The sequence below is a fragment of the Anopheles coustani genome, chromosome 3, assembly GCF_943734705.1.
Source record: "Anopheles coustani chromosome 3, idAnoCousDA_361_x.2, whole genome shotgun sequence".
Classification (NCBI taxonomy): domain Eukaryota; kingdom Metazoa; phylum Arthropoda; class Insecta; order Diptera; family Culicidae; genus Anopheles; species Anopheles coustani.
In genome coordinates, this window is record NC_071288.1 from 27,024,736 (window position 1) to 27,044,119 (window position 19,384).

Genomic DNA, 19,384 nt, shown 5'->3' on the forward strand with positions numbered 1-19,384 from the left:
TGGTCAAATTTCCGGATGGGCCCTGCAAGAATCTGCAACTCTGGCGAGAGTTAAAACTGCTGTTTGTCCTCGGGTCGGAATCGTGGTCTGGTGATGGTTTCACTTTCATCTTGTGTTTGTCCGGTTGTTTGTTCTTCGGTGTGGCTTTCGAACTTCAAGTGGGTCTAACTCTATCGACGTCCGCCAGTTGGAGGTTTCTCATCGAAAGTTTTCCACAGACACAGACAATCGTCGCACCGGCTTCGATGTAAAGCTTTTTACTTGGCGCCAAACGCGTTGGGGATTATTATTTTCGATTCAGTGCCAAAGAACATTCAACAAGTGATTCCTGTGTCCTGAGTGCGCGTGTGAGAGTGTGCGCACGCGTTAGTGTAAGCGGTCCAGATATTGAACTCCACTACGACGGCGACCCGCCTCGGCTGGACAAATGATGCCGTCAACCACACGGTCACCGATGGCGTCGGTGCCTGGAGCTGGTGCCAGTCTGCTCGACAAGCTGGACCGCCTGGTCGGCACGACAGCACTCCACGAGGCGAGGGTTTATCCCGTGACGGTACCATCCGGGGGCGTCTCGCAACCAGCGACGGTGGGGATGGGCGAAGTGTCCGGTGTTGGTACTTTAACGAGCTTAACGACCCCACCGACCGCTCTGACGACCATTGTACAAACGAACGATTTCGTGGTCTTGCCAGGTATAAGGGGAGAAAAAGGAATCACCGAACATTTGGTCGGCCAAATCTTCCTAAAAAATCAAATACAACTCTTCACTAACTCGAAACGCTTGTGTCGCTTACCTTACACAGGGCCAGAGGATGTACTGCTGCTCAACACCACCACTGGACTGTACCAGCAATCGGTGACGCTAACCGCACGAATGTATCCGATTGAGGCCACGGCGGCAAAGTCGATCTGGGGCCTACCGACGCTGATCTGGGGAATACTGATCGGAACGGTCGTGATACTGATCCTGATCCTAGCGACACTGTTCTTCTGCTGCTGGCTGCAGCCCCGTACGAGAAAGCTACTCAACTCGAGCTACTACACGACCGCCGCCAACAACGGAAACGGTAGGTCGCGTGGCCTTAACATGTTGTTTGAAATAGAGCGTTTTTAATTGCGTTTTCTTACCCTCAGCTTCACAGAGCTCGATCGTGGCCAAATCGTGCACCAGCAGTGACTCGAACCAACTAGTGATGCCCTTATCGATCGGCATCTGCCCACCACAGTACAGTGCACCTCCACCGCCCAACGCCACCCAGCAGCCATCGCACCAGTCCCCCAGTTCCTCCTCGCACGCCGCCCAGCCCACGGGACCGGTGGCCAGCGGAAGCAACAGCTCGATACACCACCATGCCGCACACGCTGCCGCTGCCGGGGCCCATCATACCTGCAGCGGAACGCAACAGCAGTGTGGCAGCATGGCTTCCGGCGGAGGCCAGGACTATGCGCACGTGAAGTATGGCAGCTCGCCGCAGCAGCAACAGTACGCACAGCAGTACGCCCAGCACCATCACCACGGACCACAGCAGCAACAGCAGCAGCAGCACCATCAGCACCAGTGCATTCACTATCAGCAGCAGTACAATCAGCAGCTTCATCACCAACAACAGCAACAGCAGCAGCAGCAGCAGCATGTCCAGCAGCATCACGGACATCATGTCCATGGGCAGCAGTACAGCCCGTACAATCAACATCAGTACTATCATCACCCCTCGCCACAACAGCAACAGCAGCAGCAGTACCTACACTATCAACAGCATCAGCAACAGCATCATCAACAACAACAGCAGCGGTATGTGAAGCGATCATATAAACAGTAACAGTAACACCCAACGCCCTAACTAACCATCTTTTTCCCCTGCAGGGAACACCATCACCAGCATCATCAACAACAGCAGCAACAGCAACAAGTGCATCAACACCATCAGCCATCCTCTAGCCATCATCATCAAGGGGCACAGCTAGTCCACACGCAGCTCCACAAGTCCATGTGGGCGATCAACCCTCTTTACGCTTCCAGTGGAGGTAATAACATATTTACCAACACTCTCCGTTTCAGAAAAAATTAGTCAATTTAGGGGAAACAATTTCATTAATTGCTTAATCAACATAAAATGAAAATAATCCCTGATAGTAAAATCTATTTTTTTTTTTGTTATCTGCACAGCGAATAACGAGAATCGTTGTTATTGCGTTGTTATGGAGCCTCATTTACTCTTTTACCGTTTTATACAAATATTGTTTTGCATTTTTAATAAGGGTTTGTCTTAAGAAGTTTCAACATATTTTCATTCCTTAACCCACGCTTCCAGTGATCAACGATGAAAGTGAAGGTGAAACGGGAACTTCCTACCGGACGCGATCGTTACCTTCCTGGGGCAAGAATAAACAACGGCCACTATCGAACGCGGACGACCTGGAGGAGTTGTACGCAAAGGTACAGGAATGGTAAAACCATTGTGGCAGTGTCTGGTCTCATAATTCGATCTTCCGTAGGTAAATTTTAGCAAAAAACGACGCAATCGAATGCGCAACGATGAGGCCGCCATCATTGCGCTGTGTCGGTCGCGCTCGCAGAATCTCTCCGCACTGCCACTGGCGACCACCGAGCAGGACGCGGTGGTGGTGTACGACGAACGGACGGCACTCTAGGAAGGGCGAGGGAGGCGACACGGATAAACCACCCCTTGCCTTGGCCCGCCCTAGACGGGCCCGCGTTTCGGCAGGCTCGGATCCTTAGCTATGATAATTTACGACGCAATCTTTCGGCTGTAGACTAAAATCGGTAGCAAATGAAGCGTTGTGGAAAAATGTTTCCCGCAGTATTCGTAACATGATCGTTGGAGGCTTCGAAATCGATCCCAAAGCTGGAGCGACCGTCATAGGAAATATGTCAACTAGTCAAAACCAATCGATCGGACGTTTTAGGTTTGCTTAAGGCGCTGATTCGCACTTCAGGGGCGCTTTGTTAGGAGCTATGGTTCCGAATTGTTAGCTTAAAATTTACAATTCCTTAGCCAAAAAAAGAAAAGTTGCCAAGAAGGGCAACGATGGTGCCACGATGGAAATAGTAAAAAGTTGACAAACATCAACAGCGAATCGAATTTCTAGTCTCGTGAAACATACCCTGGAATGTCTCGGTGACAACATTGGTTCCAAAATTTGTTTGAAATACAATTAAGTATGGCTTTGGCAGGAGTATTTGTAGCATTAAATGTACTTTATCGATTTGCATTGAATATCATTAAATGGTTCGCAACGTCCGCGGGCTCATCAGTAGCGACCGTCGTAGCGTAGGCAAATCTTGAACACCTGCAAAAATGCGCGTAGTAAAAGATATCCGAAATATCACGTAAGCCACCGGCAAAATCCAATTCCCCTTCCCCATACAAAAGAAATGTAAATGTGTTTAAGACAAGACTGATACAATCCGCAATACACTTTCATACTATGTAGAACTGGATCTCTTTAAATCTTCTCAGAGATACAAGATGGTAGCAGACGGCACAGCGGATCCTAAACTCAGATAAATTAATTAAAGTACACACGTGACGAAAAGGAACACCTTTTAATTGTCGGGAAAAAATGTATAAACGATAGCCAAACGTGTGGGGTGCTTTTTTGGCTCGACCCGCCGCAAAACTCGCACCCATTGCCGGATAGGCAGGAGACAGCAAATAAATCGTTCAAAAATGCTTTTAGTTCCATTTTCTTGCCCCAGAAAGGCAGAAGATTAGTTTCGCGTACTTAAACTCTAACGAAAAGTTGATTGTATTCCTTCTCGCCGGAATCTCTTCTTTAGCAGTAGAAAACTATTAGGAAACGTTGGATAACGCGATAAATGTGGATTTGCTTAGCATATGAAGGAAAACGTTAAATGTTTAAGCTGGAAAGACCAAACGCAGAATCTGTGGAACGGTAGAAAAGATGGGAAAAAACAGGATGTAGTGAAATGAATTGTTTGAAATAAGTCAAAAATAGTTTGAAAATATAAGATGAATTGATGAGTTGAGTGTTTTAGTTATGGTTCACTATATTTGTTACATTCTTTTTAGCCCTGATGCGTCCAAGAACGACTGTTTCATGCGTTATTTTATTTCCTCAAAAAGAAACGGCTAATTCGAATATGGTTGAGCGAGAAAAAACTTTGAAACAAATTCTTGTACACAAGAAGGGTTTGACAATCGATTTGTAACAACAATCGAATATGACTGAACCTTGCCTTCAAGTACCTTGGTGTACGTCAGATCATCAACTTTAGCGATTTGTTTCTGTCAGATTGTCAAATACCGGTTGTGTGCAGTGAGACCTACGAAAAACACTTTTCTTTTCGATTGCGGAATGTAAAAACGGCAAAAACTCAAGACTCACGATGGTATTTTACTTCACTAGCAATGTCGTTCAACCACCGGTGACGTTGTTCATGGGATTGGACAAATACGAAAGTAAGTTTGTTGTCACATTTGTTTTGCCTGAAACTCACTCTTCCTTCTTCGATCGTTAGACGAAGATCTTATAAAATGGGGCTGGCCGGAAGATGTGTGGTTTCACGTGGACAAAGTGTCCTCGGCGCACGTGTATCTACGGCTTGGACCAGGTCAAACGCTCGACGACATCCCTTCGACCGTGCTGGAGGATGCCTGCCAGCTCGTGAAGGCCAACAGCATCAACGGCAACAAGATGAACAACGTGGACATTGTGTACACAATGTGGGAAAATCTGAAGAAAACACCCGCCATGGAGGTTGGTCAGGTTTCGTTCCATCGAGACAAGGAGGTACGCAAGTTTCGGGTCGAGAAACGTAGTAACGAGATTATGAACCGGCTCAATAAAACCAAACGCGAGGAGTCTGTCGATTTCCGCGCCGAACGCGAAAAGCGAGATGCGCTCGAGCGCGCCGATAAGAAGCGGGCCGCACATGAGATAAGAGAGCGGGAGAAGGAGGAACAGAAGCGGCGCCAGGAGGAGGCGGAACTGCGGAGTTACAATTCGCTGATGAAACCAGAAAATATGAACACCAACTACGACGCCGGGAATGAGTCGGACGAGTTTATGTAGGTTGGAACGCGGCAAGAAAGGGACACGCGGGAGCGGTCCAACTAATAAATTATTGATTGTTTGGTTAAGAAAAACGGTACTGCGATCAGTGGTTGACTTTATCACATAAGTACAAGACTGGTTTATTCATTGAATGTTTTGGTAGTGGTTAAGTAATAAATTATGACCATTTTTGTTCTTAAAGGCTGACGTTGACGGCAGCGAGGGCCTCTCGAATCCACTGAGGAACTGTATTGTCGGGGAATCTAATGGCCATGTACGACTTTACAAACTCCGGGAATCGATCCTCCTGAATGGCGTCTCGCATGTCCTTCATTAATTTCAGCTGGAATGCCACGTTATGCACGCTCACGATGCTACAAGCGACCGGTTCCACGGTCACAATATGGTGCAGGTACGCTCGGGTGTACGTACGGCACGTGGAACAGTCACAGTCTTCCTCGATCGGTCGGCTGTCGTGCGCAAAAATACGTTGCTTAAGATTGATTTGCCCCGCCCGTGTTAAGGCACATCCGAAACGGGCCGTCCGCGTTGGGAACACACAATCGAACATGTCCACTCCTAGCGCAACGCACACGACAAGATCGGACGCAAAGCCGACCCCCATAAGGTAGCGTGGTTTATCCTCCGGCAGCAAATCGGTGCACAGATGAACCGTTCGCCAGAACTCGTCCTTACTTTCGCCTCCACTCAGTCCTCCGACAGCAAATCCACGCGTATCACGTTTAGTCAGCTCGGCGGAACAAACCCGCCGCAAATCCGGCTGCAAACCTCCCTGGACGATCGGGAAAATGCTCTGGTCATCGTTTCGTCCATGCGCAGCAATACTTCGATCCAGCCAGCGGATCGTCCGATGCATTGCTTCCTCGACGCGTGGCCCCGTTGTGGTTGTCTTGACAACATCGTCTAGTTGCATCATGATATCGGCACCGATGGCATTCTGTATCTCCATACTGCGCTCCGGTGTCAGCATGCACTCGCTACCATCGTACGGACTTTCGAACTTTACGCCCTGCTCGGTAATCTCGGCCAGCTGCAAAAGGGACACCATCTGGAAGCCACCGGAATCGGTCAGCAGTGCCCGGGGCCAGCCCATGAAACGATGCAAACCGCCCGCCTTTTCCAGAACCGCCGTACCGGGCCGCATACCTAGGTGGTAGGTATTGCTCAGCATTATCCGGCAGTCGAGCTCGAGTAGCTGATCCGGTAGGATTCCCTTCAGGGTTCCCTGTGTTCCGACGGGCATAAACACCGGCGTGTCAACATCCGCGTGCCGCACAGTCATTACACCGACTCGTGCCTTTGTAACACTGCACTTCGCTGACACGCGGTACTGCAACGGCGGACCTTTCTTTGCTTCTTCACTATTTACCGGCGTAGCTACTTGCGCTGCCATTGTCGATGCCATTTTACTAGAATAAAGTAGGCGCGCTGACACGTGCAAACCAGATGCAGCTGCGGTTTTTACTTGCGACGTAAACATCCAGCGATGCAGAACGCCCGGCAATTTTATTCGTGCCAGCTGCGTAGCATTTGTGGTTTTTTTCTGTATTGCGCAAACATTTGACAGAACCGGCATTGTCAGTTGCGTTTCAAAAATATTTTGTTATGTTGTCAGTGAAACCGTTGCGCAAAGTATCAACGTGTATTTCAATTGAATTATTGAACGAGAATATTTTGAAAACCTTAAACAAAATTATACGACATATCAGAATCGAATGAACATGTCCTCCATTCCCCAGGAAATAATGGTTTGAAGATGTCTTGCGTAAAAAGTACTATAAAAAATAGAAGAAGGGTATTGATTGATTGATTTTCAAAGCATAATTTTAAATTAAAATACAAATGGTTTAGCAAACTCGAACTCGGCACCAAAAACGGGTTTGAAATGCCAGCTGTCACACCGCGGGGCATCTGTCAACTGCAATCAAATCGATCCGATGCGCCACCTCAACGGTTCTGCAGCTCGCACGTTATCTAGACGCGGAATTCATCATCAGGGGTACTTTCCATCGGATGATTCAATCATTCCAAAGTGCTACACACAATCGTTCGCTGTTATGGTTCGGTTGATTGAAACGACGGATTTCCGTTTGCGGCGTGGCGTTTTCGTGAGTCACGGGCACGCCAGCAAAACGTAAACAATCACGCGTGCCACGCCGCTTTTTTCTCGCGCGCCGCTCTGATACGCAGAAGAGAGCAAAAGGTGACGCAAGCAATCACGCCACTATTTTCGTGCCCTCGTATTGGTTGGTTGTTTTGAACCGCGAGCATACGTTGGAAGGAGAGTAATGGGAAAAGGGGAGCGCGAGAGAGAAGGGGAGTTTGTTTCTTTGTCGGAGAGAAAGAGAACGGCAAAAACGAGCGAGGACACGTGTGCCTTTTGAAATCGCTTCTCGCAAACGTGTACGCTCGGGATTGGGATAAAAAATGTAATTCATCAATGAAATTGCATTACAAATGAAGAATCTGATTGAATACTGTGTACTTCGATGGCTGAAAATGACTTTCTACACCCAAACGATGTGACAAATGATTATTTTACCTAAACATGAGTCAATAAACAAAATGATGCAGTGCTGCGAAAACAAGATGAGATCTCTTTCTCTCACTCTCGTTCTCGTATTCTCAGAGAGTACACCTTTTTCCTCTCGTATTTTGCTGCTGCAAGCATCCGACTGCAGACTTTAAGCAGTTTGCTGTCAGTCGCTTGCTAGACCGTCGTCAACGTGGAAATGCTGGCAAATGAAACACGCATCATCTGATAACGGATTACGTTCTGTGTACGCTAGTTAAGATAAAGGTCTTCTTAAGTGGTTCGTGGAAAACAGAAATAGAACGGTACTTATTCGCCAATTCATTATTCATCCTTACCAAAGTCTCAAAGGTGGACTACGTGTACGCGTGGTTTGTTTGTGTGCTAACGAAAATAAGAAAATTGTGCAAAATTGGTACCGTACCTTTCACCGCTTTACTGATGATGAGGCTTTCTGCTCCGTGAAACCAGCGTTCCGTTTCCGTGCTCTGCGACGTATTCGCCCAAAGTGGAGTGGAATCAAATTCCTTGCGAAAAGTAAGCAAACGGAGATATGCTACCCGAAGGAGGTTAAAAAACGCGTTGCATCCTCCAAAAGGTTTGGCAGTAACAGGCAGTGAGAAGAGTTTTAGCGAAACCGGTGCAGTGTACGCGCGGTGTGAACATTTCTTGTGTGCTAGCGGAGGGAAAGTGCTTTCATCCTACATCGTTACCACCATCATCCACGTTCGCAAGAAGTACCACCTGCCCGTGTGGCCGGATTTTCAATCGAACGGAACCGCGAGGCACCAACAGCAGCGGCGAAATTCACATCACATTTTTGGTGAAAGAAGACGGTCGTTTGCGACCTCGCCTCAGTTTTGACGTTTCATCGAAGCGCGGATAGGGCGAGAAAGAGACGGAGCGCGAAAAGGTGTTCCCGGTGGTGAACGGAACAATCTTTGGCCAACGATTCTAGGTGTTGGCATATCGAAACGTCATCAGAGAAAACACCGTCATAATCAAAGGTACCGGGAAATAGGAAAAAATGTTTGCAACCATTGCAGCAGCTAACAAATGGATTAAAAATGCTCTTTATTGAGCCGGCTCGGGTCGGTTTTGAGTAAAAATAGACTCGCACCGAAGGGTAAATGTTGTTCTTTTTCCATTTTCGATCACCTCGATCGATCCCGCTGAATAACCCCACAATAAAACCCGTGTGCGTAAGCAGCGATCATCTCCCTCGTATGGTTCGGAAATACCTACGCCTGCGTTTGGGTAAAGCATCCCAAAAATGTGTTACATGATCCTTGCTTGCACAAACGCACGCAGTCTGTGGTCCCCGGAGGGGTGGATAGATGAGCCGTGTGGAGATGGTCGGTGTAGTGTACCGTATATCGTATGGGGATTTAAGATTTCAATTCGTTTTAATCTATGCTGCAGTTCGCTACTTCGAAGCACCGTCATGGGTCGCATGTTCACTAAAAAGTGGTCCGATGCCGACGTCATTTCCTTCGCCCTCAAGATGTGCGATTAGAACGAGAACAAAACAGGTCCGTCATCAGCTCGGTTGAATCATTTCTGTGAACAAGTAAATCCTCAACAAAGGAGGCGGTTCTGGGGAAATCCCCCCTCGTGGTACGTTGTTTCGATTTGTGCAACTCTATACCCCACCGCAAACCGTCATTGATTATCGACTGCTGCGACAAAAGAGTGCAGCTATGCAATTGCAAATTCGCTGCAGCTTTTGTAGGTCGACTGTCGGACCCGGTCGGCAGACATTCTCTTTCTGCAAAGGAAAGTTACCGCAACATGTTGTTGTAATCCTCACGAAGCGACAACAGCAGCAGCAGCAAAACCATCATCCGACGTTGGCCTCGATAAACTCTTGCTGCCCGGTGTGCGTACCGCTCAACAGCAACCACCACCATCAGTCGGGATAACCGGTAACCACGACGCAATCATACTGGCCGCCTTTGCCGGTCCGTAGTCCGCGCGCGCGAATATGGTCAGCGGATCGTACGATGCCGAATGCCGTACGGCGCAGGACCGAGCGTGCCGTGGAAACACCACCGCGTGCTGTGTTGGATGTATTTGTGTATGGGTTAAGCGAATACGATTTCTTACTGTTTGCAATAGATATTTTCCTATTTCTCTATGGTTGATTATTTATGTTTGAATTTTTTCCCGTAGCCCACAACAATTCGCATTTACTCAGCCACGCATACAGGCACTGGAAGCGAAGCCACCCGCGCCAGGTGGGAAAAATGGAGGAAATAGCCGAGCACCTTTCTTATGCTACATCCGCCAGCAGAATTGCGTAGGTGGAGGACACTTGCTTACATTGGTATTGGTGTCCCCAACGAACATAAACATACCTTTTCCCATCACATCGAACAACATACGGATTGATGCACCGACTATGGAAATGCCCACACACCCCATGCAAACGGCGCATACCGAAGGAGGTCACTAGCGCCCTTGGAGTGGTAGAAGGGGGAGGGTACGATGCCGGGTGGAGTTTTCGTTTGGCTGTGTGCGAGAGAGGAAGCGGTTCGACCTCATTTTTCGCATCACCGTGTTCGACTGGGCCCTCGTTACCCTTCCCTTTTGCTTGCCATCCGGTTGGGCTAAATTGTTTTTTTTTTTTTTTTTAACATTTCACTAGCCGGCTTGGATGGGGTTTCTTTTCGTTCCTAGGGACTTTTGGTCCCTTCTTTCACCGGTCTTTTTTTTCTTAAAAAAAGCATGGCCTACTCGTGCCTTATCTTAGGAACGGTTATCCGATGACAAAGAAACTTTCCAGTGAACGTTCAATATATTATTGAAAACATCTCAGAAAACGTGGACGTGAATGCGAAAAAAAGGCAAAAAGCATAATTCGCAGGCAACCTACACCCAAAAAGGATTCCTAATAACCTCATTATTGCGCAATAGACCGTGGACAAACTCAAAAAAAGACAAACTGATCCGCATGGGACTAGGATAGCAGTATACGCTCCATGTGTCTGCTCAATGTTCCTTTCTGACAAAAGCACGGCGGTAATTTTAAAGTTCACACGATACGTCCGAGTGACATAAAAATTATCGATTGAAAAGAAACCCCATAAGGCCCTTTGCGAAAGGTTCACCGGTGGTTTCCCATCGATTTGCATTGTGAGGAATACTTGTGTTTTTGAGCTCCCAACGCACGCTCCTGTTCGATACTGTACCGGTATTTTAATCCACTTATGCTTGGCTCCCTGTTTCATAGTGAAGGCAGCGAGCAATTTGCATAAAGAGAAATTCTACTATGCAGTTGTGTTATGCCGCATTCTGTAGCCTTAAGAAGCTTTTAAGGGAATAAACTATTTGAATGCAGTTTAACCTCCCTGCCATTCGCGAAACATGTTAGCCACTGTTGCGGAGTGGCAAAATACAAAGGCCAGATTATGCTTCGCTCGCGTCAGCCATCAACCGGAGCCACCAGGTAGGCCACGAATACACCCGGGAAAAACAATACAACCCCCAGCACCGACCGTCTTGGTTTGCGTGTTGTTTTCATCGACGATTGAATTAAGTATTAGCGGTATTTTACCTTTTCTTCCACCATCCGCCGTGTTACGCTTTGGTTGGCGTGTGTCCTCCTTATGGAACATTCCACAATCTTCGATTTGGACGACGGGGATTGGGGTGGTAAATGGCCCTCCACTCCGTACGTTACTCGCGTTACGTTGTGGCTTTTAGCAAACGTTTCTTCCGCTCCCGGTGTTGGCCGGTTATTTTCTTACCGACGACATTCAACGCGATTCCAATCGATTTCTTACCACAACACGCAACCTTGGTTTTGTTTTCGCGAAGTCCTGCTTAATTGTTTATTTTTATCTCCATAGCCTGCTTTGTTTTCTTGCACTTATTCAAGGGCAGCCTCTTTTTCAAACCCAGGGACGTACTCCAAACCCGGTGAAGGTTTACACTACTCTTAATTTGGTCATGGTTCGCTCCCTTCGATCGAAGAAGATAACACCAGCATCTTCACCTGATACGGGGGCTACTGAACCACCTTCGTAAACTCCACCGGAAGAGCCCCCCAGCATGACCGACCCATCCCCTGGTATTGAAACCTGTTTTGGCTTTTTTGTTGTTTATGCTCCCAAACCCGTTTTTCCTTCGTGTGCACTCTGCAATTTTTCCAGTCCAACCGCAATCTAAAGAACAGTGGGAGAGGTTATGGTACTGGGCCCCCATATACACAGTGTGCAGCCGGGTCCGTGAAACGGAACATTGATTTATAATTGCACATTTATGTGTGTTGTTCTTCGCCAACTCTGTGCTCTTTATGCGTAAATTTTTCGCCAAAGCAAGACGATGGCCTCCCGGGGAGTGGGATTTTTTTTCCACCCGTTCGATGCACGCGAAATGCAGTCTGCCATGGGAACAAAGCGAAGAACGATCACGTTCCTCAGATGGAAATGCTTGAGTTGGTTCTTGCAGTTGTTGTCTCGCGTTCATGATCGGTTGGAGGAAGAAAGAACTGTTTGTTTGCTTCTGCTTCGGTGCAATACTCTTTGATGCTCTTTTCTTTCTGCGGGGGCTCGCCTTGGAGCTCAAGAAGCAAAAAGATAGTATCAGTAATGATCGTGCTAGAGTAATCGTAGGAATGATTTGAACAGATGTACCGGAAGATAATTATTTTTGTTGGTTGATTTAACGCCGGTTTCACTGTACAACCAAAAAGTACCGATAGTTTCCTCTAGAGCACAGATGCCTTCGGACCGGGGATGAAACGTGGTCACAGAGTAGGACACTGCAACACTGGGGCACCATCTATATTGCCCGTGCTAGATGTGATAAACGAGTTGTTGACTCGCGAGAAGTTGTTTGCGATTGTGATATGGTACGTCGAACCTTCCAGATTATTTTCTTCTTGAGCTGCTCTTTTGAGCAAACACAAACTACCTCCTCTTCAAGTGGCCATTTAAAGTGCTAATTTTTATGACCTTTGCGTCCGGTGGGGTTGCGATCGTATGTTAACCAGTTTTGTTTTGCTTGATGAGGTTTATTATGGCATCTTTTACATTCTTTGCCCAAAGATAGATACCCAACGCATAAGACACAACCTTATGCAGTTGTGGATAAGCTATTCGACATGGTTAGAACCTGTTTAGTGCAATCGTTCATAATTGTTGCTTGTGGCATACAGCTTGTAATTGTCAACTTATGCATGTTCTTTGTAAAGACTTCGTGTTCTAGCTGTGAACATTTTCTGCGGATAATGTCCCTTAACTTTACATCGTTAAAATTCCTTTGGAATCATGGGTTTTCTAGCGTAAACAACGATTGACTTGTTGTTATAGGAAGTGTTTAAAACTCTTTTTGAACTGATCTGTCTGATCTTTTAATGCCTCTATGGCGAGGACGCAACCATTAACATATGCAATAAATGTTAAAACGTGAATATGTCGTAAAAGTAAATTATTATTACTAATAATCTCAAGAAAACAATCGAGTGTTTTATTGCTTATAGGTTTTCTAGTAAAAAAAACACGAGTCGTGACTATAACAGAAAAGTTTAAAAGAATTGTTAAACATTTTATTTTGAACATTGGATGAACGCGACAAGTTGTTAAAACAGTTTCCTACTTGTCGGCATAATGTTGAAATGACGGGCATTTTCAAAGTTTTTAAAAACAATTGACTTGTTTGTTGTGATGAAAAAATGTTTAACAACTTTGTCCATCTTTTTCTGAAAGTGTATAAAAATAGCCATAATAGTAGTCTTTTAAAGACTTTTTTCATAAAACCCTGCAATTTAACAAGGTTTTAACAGCCACAAATCAACTTATTTTTATCCTACAAACAACTAAAGCATGAAAGTTACGGATAGATTCAATGTTTCACTCGGGATGGATTGTTCCGTGCCGTACCATGTGAGACCGGGGAGAGGTATGTTGGGTTTCTAAAATTAAATTAACGAATGCAACGAAAAACTCGTCTGCGCTCTTGGTCGAGGAGGAAATACTTGAATGACTGAAGCAGTGAAAACACGTGGAAGGATCTGATCAATCTACGAACAGTTTGGTTTATCGATACAACTATTCGAGCAAACAGTTTACAAAGGTTGTTTGATAATGTTTAAAATCTTTGTATGATATGGATTACATTTAAAATAAACTTATGATTTCGATAAGAGGCAACGGTTTCGTTCAGCGTTTAGTATGGCCACAAAGTGTCGTTGCGTAACGCATAACGCGTACGAAAATCGTTCTATTTCTCGAGAGATAGAGCACGTGGGAGGAAAAATGAGTTTTATGATCGGTTGGCCGATGCACTTTAGTCCCAAACGATTTCAAGTATAGTGTTGTTCGCAGCAACAGCAACGCATATCCCCAGCATTCGCAACGAAACTGTGTACAAAATTGCGTTTATCGAGTGACCCGTCTTTTCTGCTGTTTTTTGAGTTTCCTTTTTTTATGCTGGATTCAAATAAGGAAGTTACAGTGCTGATTGATGGCAAACCGGATGGCAGCGGCGGATTCGTCACTCAACCGTCGTTCGGTCCGGCGTGCAGCACCACCTCGCGATCGCCGTGGGTCGTACGATGAGTCCAAAGATCGGTTGGCACGTACGCAAACACATTACCCTTCGCCCGTTCCGAATCTTCCCACCAGGTACAACCGGTTTTTTTTGTCCTCTCGCGGTGCAAACTTGCACAGACGTACGTTTAATGCTGGTTTTCTTTTTTAGTCCCATTTTCATCGCACTGTTTTTTTCCTCCTGCTGCGCCTTTAACCGCCTTCGTGTGTGCGTGTCACAACGTTTTTACTTGGGAGTAGCAAAGCATATATGTCGTCATGTAACGGCGTAACACCGCATCCACTTACGAGACGAATGACCTCGCCGGGCGCATGCTTCTGTCCAACGGACCGGGAGTAACTTGCGCGCCGAATCAACGAAGACGAAGGCGAAGGCGACGACGGCCGTTGACGCGCTAGTGTTGTCGCGGACCCATTAGGCGATCGTTAGTCTGCGATCTCGTAATCAGTAGGAAGGATTTTCACCTCGAACCGGGGCCGAGAAAGCAAGATGAAAATGGAAAGGCAATCTTCATCCATTTTCACTTTTAATTAAAGCTGTGTTTTCTTCTTTGGCACTTGGGCAAAGATTTTAATTTCCTTTTATTGCAGCTATAAACATATGCCATAGTTTTTTTTTATATTGCTCGGTATAAACTTCAACTGGAAGTTATTTCAGTCCTTTCAGTAGAAAGTTTGGCGAATGTCCGTTAGACTTCGGAAGGACTCGTAAAACATACACTCTGCAGAAGATTGCATGCACACAGAATGAGATGGCAAGATTAAGTGAAGCCTGTGTACGGCCATTTGCGTAATTACTGACAATTAAATATCGCTTACGCGATAGGGCTTATGGAGAGTTTGGTTGACCTGGTTTACCGCCAATCCTAAGAAGAGAACGCTGTTGCGTCAACAAACAACATTTTGCTAACGTTCAGCTGATAAGAGAGAGGTATCGTTTACTATTTGCTTCTAATTGGATGGTTTTAAAACTTCATGCGAATAATATGATCATGTGTGATTGATCGAAAAGATAGGATTTGTTTGAAAATAAAAAAAGAATGATTATTTAATTTTGTATTTTGTTCAATATGAACACGTGTTGAAATAGTCAAGAGGAAGCTTGCTACCGGACCTAACTATTTCCAATATGATCAATTCCTTTAGAATGCTAATTTCGTTTTCCAACCTGGCACGAGGGTCGATACTCTAGCATTCCGATGGGACGGCAATAGGGAATACATCTTCAAAACAAACCATTTTTTCTTCTAGACTATCTCCTTGATAACTCGTTCGAGAAGATTCGCATGATCGATCGATCAGGGGATAATTGGTGCCGTGTACCGTGTGTTGTTACATCATAAATATTGCACAAATCGAAACCAGTTTGAAACTGCCGTACGATTCGCAAGCTAGCCTAGTTCAAGCAGACATGAACCAATCCGCAATCTGGTCTTTTCATTATCGGTTCTTGAAAACATCGTTCTGCATCAAAATCTCGATCGTAATGTGCGTGTGGAACGCGCTTCTTCTCGCGTCCGCTGCGTTCTTGTCTATTCCCATCCCACGTTAACCTCAAAGGGGCAAAGTCCAACGGTCAATCAGCTGACTTCAGTGTAGCGCGGAGTTTTACCGTGGACCAGTGCAAAGTTTACTTAGCGTGCGCACTGCGATCACTTTAGCTTCCCCGCGAAGTAATCAAGGTGTTTGCGACTTTAGACCCTCAGGAAAGAGAGGGAGATCGAATGAAAGATGGGTCAATTGAAGTCGTTTGAGGGAACGAAAAATCATTGCCATTCCAGCATCCAGTCGTGGCCTCGGGTACAACCATCGATGTGACAGTCTCTCAAGTTCAAGTTCAATTGTTTGCAGCTCCTGGCCTCGGTCTCATGGCGTTGATGATCGAGCGTGTTGCTGGACGGCTTTGTTCGCTCGTTAACCGCCAGCAGCGCCAGCGAGAAGATGCCGATTGATCACGACTCCATGCCAGAGGATCCACGCGGCATGGAGCATAGAGGGGCTCAAGATGGATCAAACGATGGTTCCGGTGAGGCGCGTGGTACAAACATTCCGGTTTCAACCGGTATCCGTTAGTTGATTGACGAGCTGACCCCAAAACTGCTTGGGGTCTTCTTGTTGGTTGTTGAAGAAAATCGCAGAGTAGAGATCGTGGTTTCGGTGGGAATGATAATGTTTTCTATCGCCAATTTCAATGGGGAATCAATTTGTGCTTGTTGTTTGTGAAAGTCCAAACAGCGAGAAAGGCTTTAATCAAAGGGGATTTATGGTAAAAAAAGGTTGAATTCGTCAGTTGACGTAATGTATGTGCTCATTTGTTTCTTTTATGTATTTTATTGTTCATTTGCTTTTTTGTAAATTTGCTTCAAAAGTATATGTTGAATTCGATCGTTATGAAACGAAGATTGTTATAACATTGTACCAGACAGATGCAGAAACGTTGAAGGGCCTATCAGACTAATTATAGACCGTACACCCTTTACCCCTGATAAGCGGGATCGGGCTGGTAATCGAATGTTATGACCTTATCTACTTACTATTCGATCATAAATTGCGAATCGGTTCGAGTGTCAATGACAGATTAGAAGGTTCGTTATGCCCGGCATCAATTGCTTCCATTCGTGTTGCATTTATTAGCGTCTTCTCGATGTTTTGTTGGTAAACACTCGGCGTCGATCGTCGACTGAGACACCACTCGAGACACGGTACCGGAAGCGTTGCTTTCCTCAAAAGGGGAACGATCTAATCTTGGTGCTAATCTTGTTTACCTCGTACAGTTCATCCTCCCCGAACACGACCTCAGACACTTCCTTCCTCGTTTGGTGGGTGGTTTTCTACCCCCACTTCCGTTATCTAATGTGCGCTAATTGCGATCGTTTGAACTTTGATCTTGCTAACATCGAGACGGTTTGACCCGTGGTGGCGCCATCGTGTTTGTATGATCGATCGATTAAATCGAATCCGATGTCGATCGTTCCCTTCACTGAAGTGATCGTGTTATCGTCGTTCAAATGAACCTTGACCGGAACCAGAATGAGGCAATTGCTTGGCGCTTTCCTTTGTGGTGACAAGTTGAGCGAGTAAAGTGGTTTGTATGTTTGAAGCACTATCGAAGGGGACAATGAAAATGCCACTTGAAGGTGACAGCTTGTACCTGAAGAAGAAATGTAGCGCTTTGTAAGAAACCCTTAGTCAGCGAGTAGAAAGGTTGAGCCCAGCATTATGATTGATTACTATAACGAAAGTTAACAAACCACTTAACCGAAGGAAAAAGAATGATTCAGAAATGGAAAGATATATCAATTAAATCTTCATAATGTTTTCTCCATGCATGAGGTAGGATGTTGATGGTAAAGTTTTCTCGAGGATTTGTTGAAAATAAGCTTCAAAATCGATACCGTTCGTCAATCGACTTTGTTTCGTTAACCATAATAATAGGTATTACTTCCACCTGGTCCTACATCATTCTTTCCTAACTTACCAGCCTACTAGGTGGATCATCAACTCTTTAAGCTTTTTTTGTGTGACCGTTTCCGCTCACGTGTCCTTGTGATGCATTATTCAAAGGATGAGGATAGCTTCATTTCTTTACGTCGACCTTACTTGTACCATTTTGAAAGCTTTCGCTTTCCATCGTAATGAATTATTGTCTGTTGGGTGTTATATGGAGGTGTGGGCGCAGAACTATCTGTATGATTTGTGGTAACGTGAGTGGGTACCATTCCCATTAATAATATAGTACCATTATTAAATAACTAGGCACATAGGAAGGGTGTTTTTTTTTCAATTGGTTTGTTCGGCTATCATGAGAGTGTAATTATTTTCTTATAATTACGATGCGGAACGCACTTGTTTTATTTCCCAGTTATGGATTCTGATTGGTTATTATCTTAGTAAATGAACAGAGGAACACATTTTATAGAGTTGTTAATGCTTAACAAGGGATAAGGGATAAGCTTCTTGCGATGTTTGATATGTTTGATCAATACGGCTGTACACAAAGACATTGAGAGTTGCGAAAATGGTGTGAATCATTTGAACCTCACTTGGCTAACATTGGCTAACAAAAAAAGGTTTCTCGCATGATGAGTCACAACAAAGTTATTATCTTTTTGAAACGTGCTTTGCGGCTGAATTGATATCTTACGCTATTTATTTGTGAGTAACAATGATTCTAGGTTTTAAAACTAAAACAAAACGGTCGGTACCTTCTAGTCGTTCTACAAGCGTGCGAAACAATACCTGATCATACTTTATACTTCCCTTCCCCCAGTAGAGAGATAAGTAATTTTATTACTTTGATTTATTTACTTATGCTCATACGTCAAGCGAATGTCGGGGAAAATTGGAGAGATCATTTCGCATCATTTACTTTTACCATCGGTCGGAAGTGGGGCTTGAACTCCAGCGCCATGCAGTGGACGTTCGTACGTGACCGGGCCAGGTTTATCTCCCGACCCCCCACTCACCCAGATGTTGGTGTGTATGTGCACGGTACGTGTGTACGATCGTAGTATGTATGGACCAACCAAGCTCCACTCTGGTAATCTCACACAACCCCCCTGGTGCACTTTGTACCTGTGCCACGTGATGCGCGTGCGAGTGATCATTATGGCAAATTACTCGCCACAAACGACGACCACAAGCACACACAGGCAGCAACCCCTCGATGGGGTAGATGAAGGGAGGAAGGGTTTGTGGCGGTTCTAATGATGGACTTCCAGTAGGCGCGAGTGCCTAGAAGATGAGGAAACAACATCTGACAAGATGTAGCGACTCGGCGTGAATTGCAGCTTATCTCACCTCGGCCACCTCGACTGACCGTCGCCTTTGCTCACGTCTTTCATTCCGGCCTGAGATCATCGCACTTCTCTTATCGTTAAGTGTGCCTGCGAGGAACGCAGCATGCAACAGGTCGCGCCTCAACTGCAAAGCTCAATTTGTGTTCATCTACTTTGCTAGAACAATCGAATTATGATGGCGGCAACAACCTATGTGCTGATTACACTAACATTCATTCTATCATGTTTATTCTGAACGTAGGAATCGGGCCACAAAGTCCCACCAGTGGACTCGAGAGACATGCAAGAAAGGGAGGAAAATTGTGCATTGGACTTTGAATGTCTCGGAAGATTGTCCAACATGGACAATAGATAATCCCCTAGATCTCTAGGGAGAGGGAGATATACCATGCGGAAGGAAATTGAAAATTGACCCACATTTCTTGCCCAACAACCTC

General features: G+C 45.6%; 3 protein-coding genes across 5 annotated transcripts; 2 read left to right on the forward strand and 1 right to left on the reverse strand.

Annotated features, from left to right (window-relative positions):
- The first annotated feature begins 248 nt into the window (after positions 1–248).
- LOC131261500 (G-box-binding factor-like) lies at positions 249–4,008 on the forward strand. Of its 3 annotated transcripts, none has more exons than XM_058263552.1 (6): positions 249–692; positions 804–1,067; positions 1,135–1,792; positions 1,865–2,025; positions 2,313–2,437; positions 2,497–4,008. In XM_058263552.1, the coding sequence occupies exons 1-6, from the start codon at positions 428–430 to the stop codon at positions 2,650–2,652; spliced, it is 1,629 nt and encodes a 542-aa protein (XP_058119535.1). In that variant the 5' UTR covers positions 249–427; the 3' UTR covers positions 2,653–4,008. The 3 variants fall into 3 exon arrangements, with proteins under 3 accessions (XP_058119535.1, XP_058119536.1, XP_058119537.1); XM_058263553.1 differs by having other exon boundaries at positions 1,135–1,786; XM_058263554.1 differs by having other exon boundaries at positions 1,135–1,738.
- Positions 4,009–4,281: 273 nt separating this feature from the next.
- LOC131261220 (coiled-coil domain-containing protein 25) lies at positions 4,282–5,167 on the forward strand. The gene is made up of 2 exons (XM_058263190.1): positions 4,282–4,445; positions 4,505–5,167. The coding sequence occupies exons 1-2, from the start codon at positions 4,373–4,375 to the stop codon at positions 5,056–5,058; spliced, it is 627 nt and encodes a 208-aa protein (XP_058119173.1). The 5' UTR covers positions 4,282–4,372; the 3' UTR covers positions 5,059–5,167.
- LOC131261219 (queuine tRNA-ribosyltransferase catalytic subunit) lies at positions 5,150–6,590 on the reverse strand. The gene has a single exon (XM_058263189.1). It carries the CDS (start codon positions 6,539–6,541, stop codon positions 5,237–5,239), a length of 1,305 nt encoding a protein of 434 aa, XP_058119172.1. The 5' UTR covers positions 6,542–6,590; the 3' UTR covers positions 5,150–5,236.
- Positions 6,591–19,384: the final 12,794 nt, after the last annotated feature.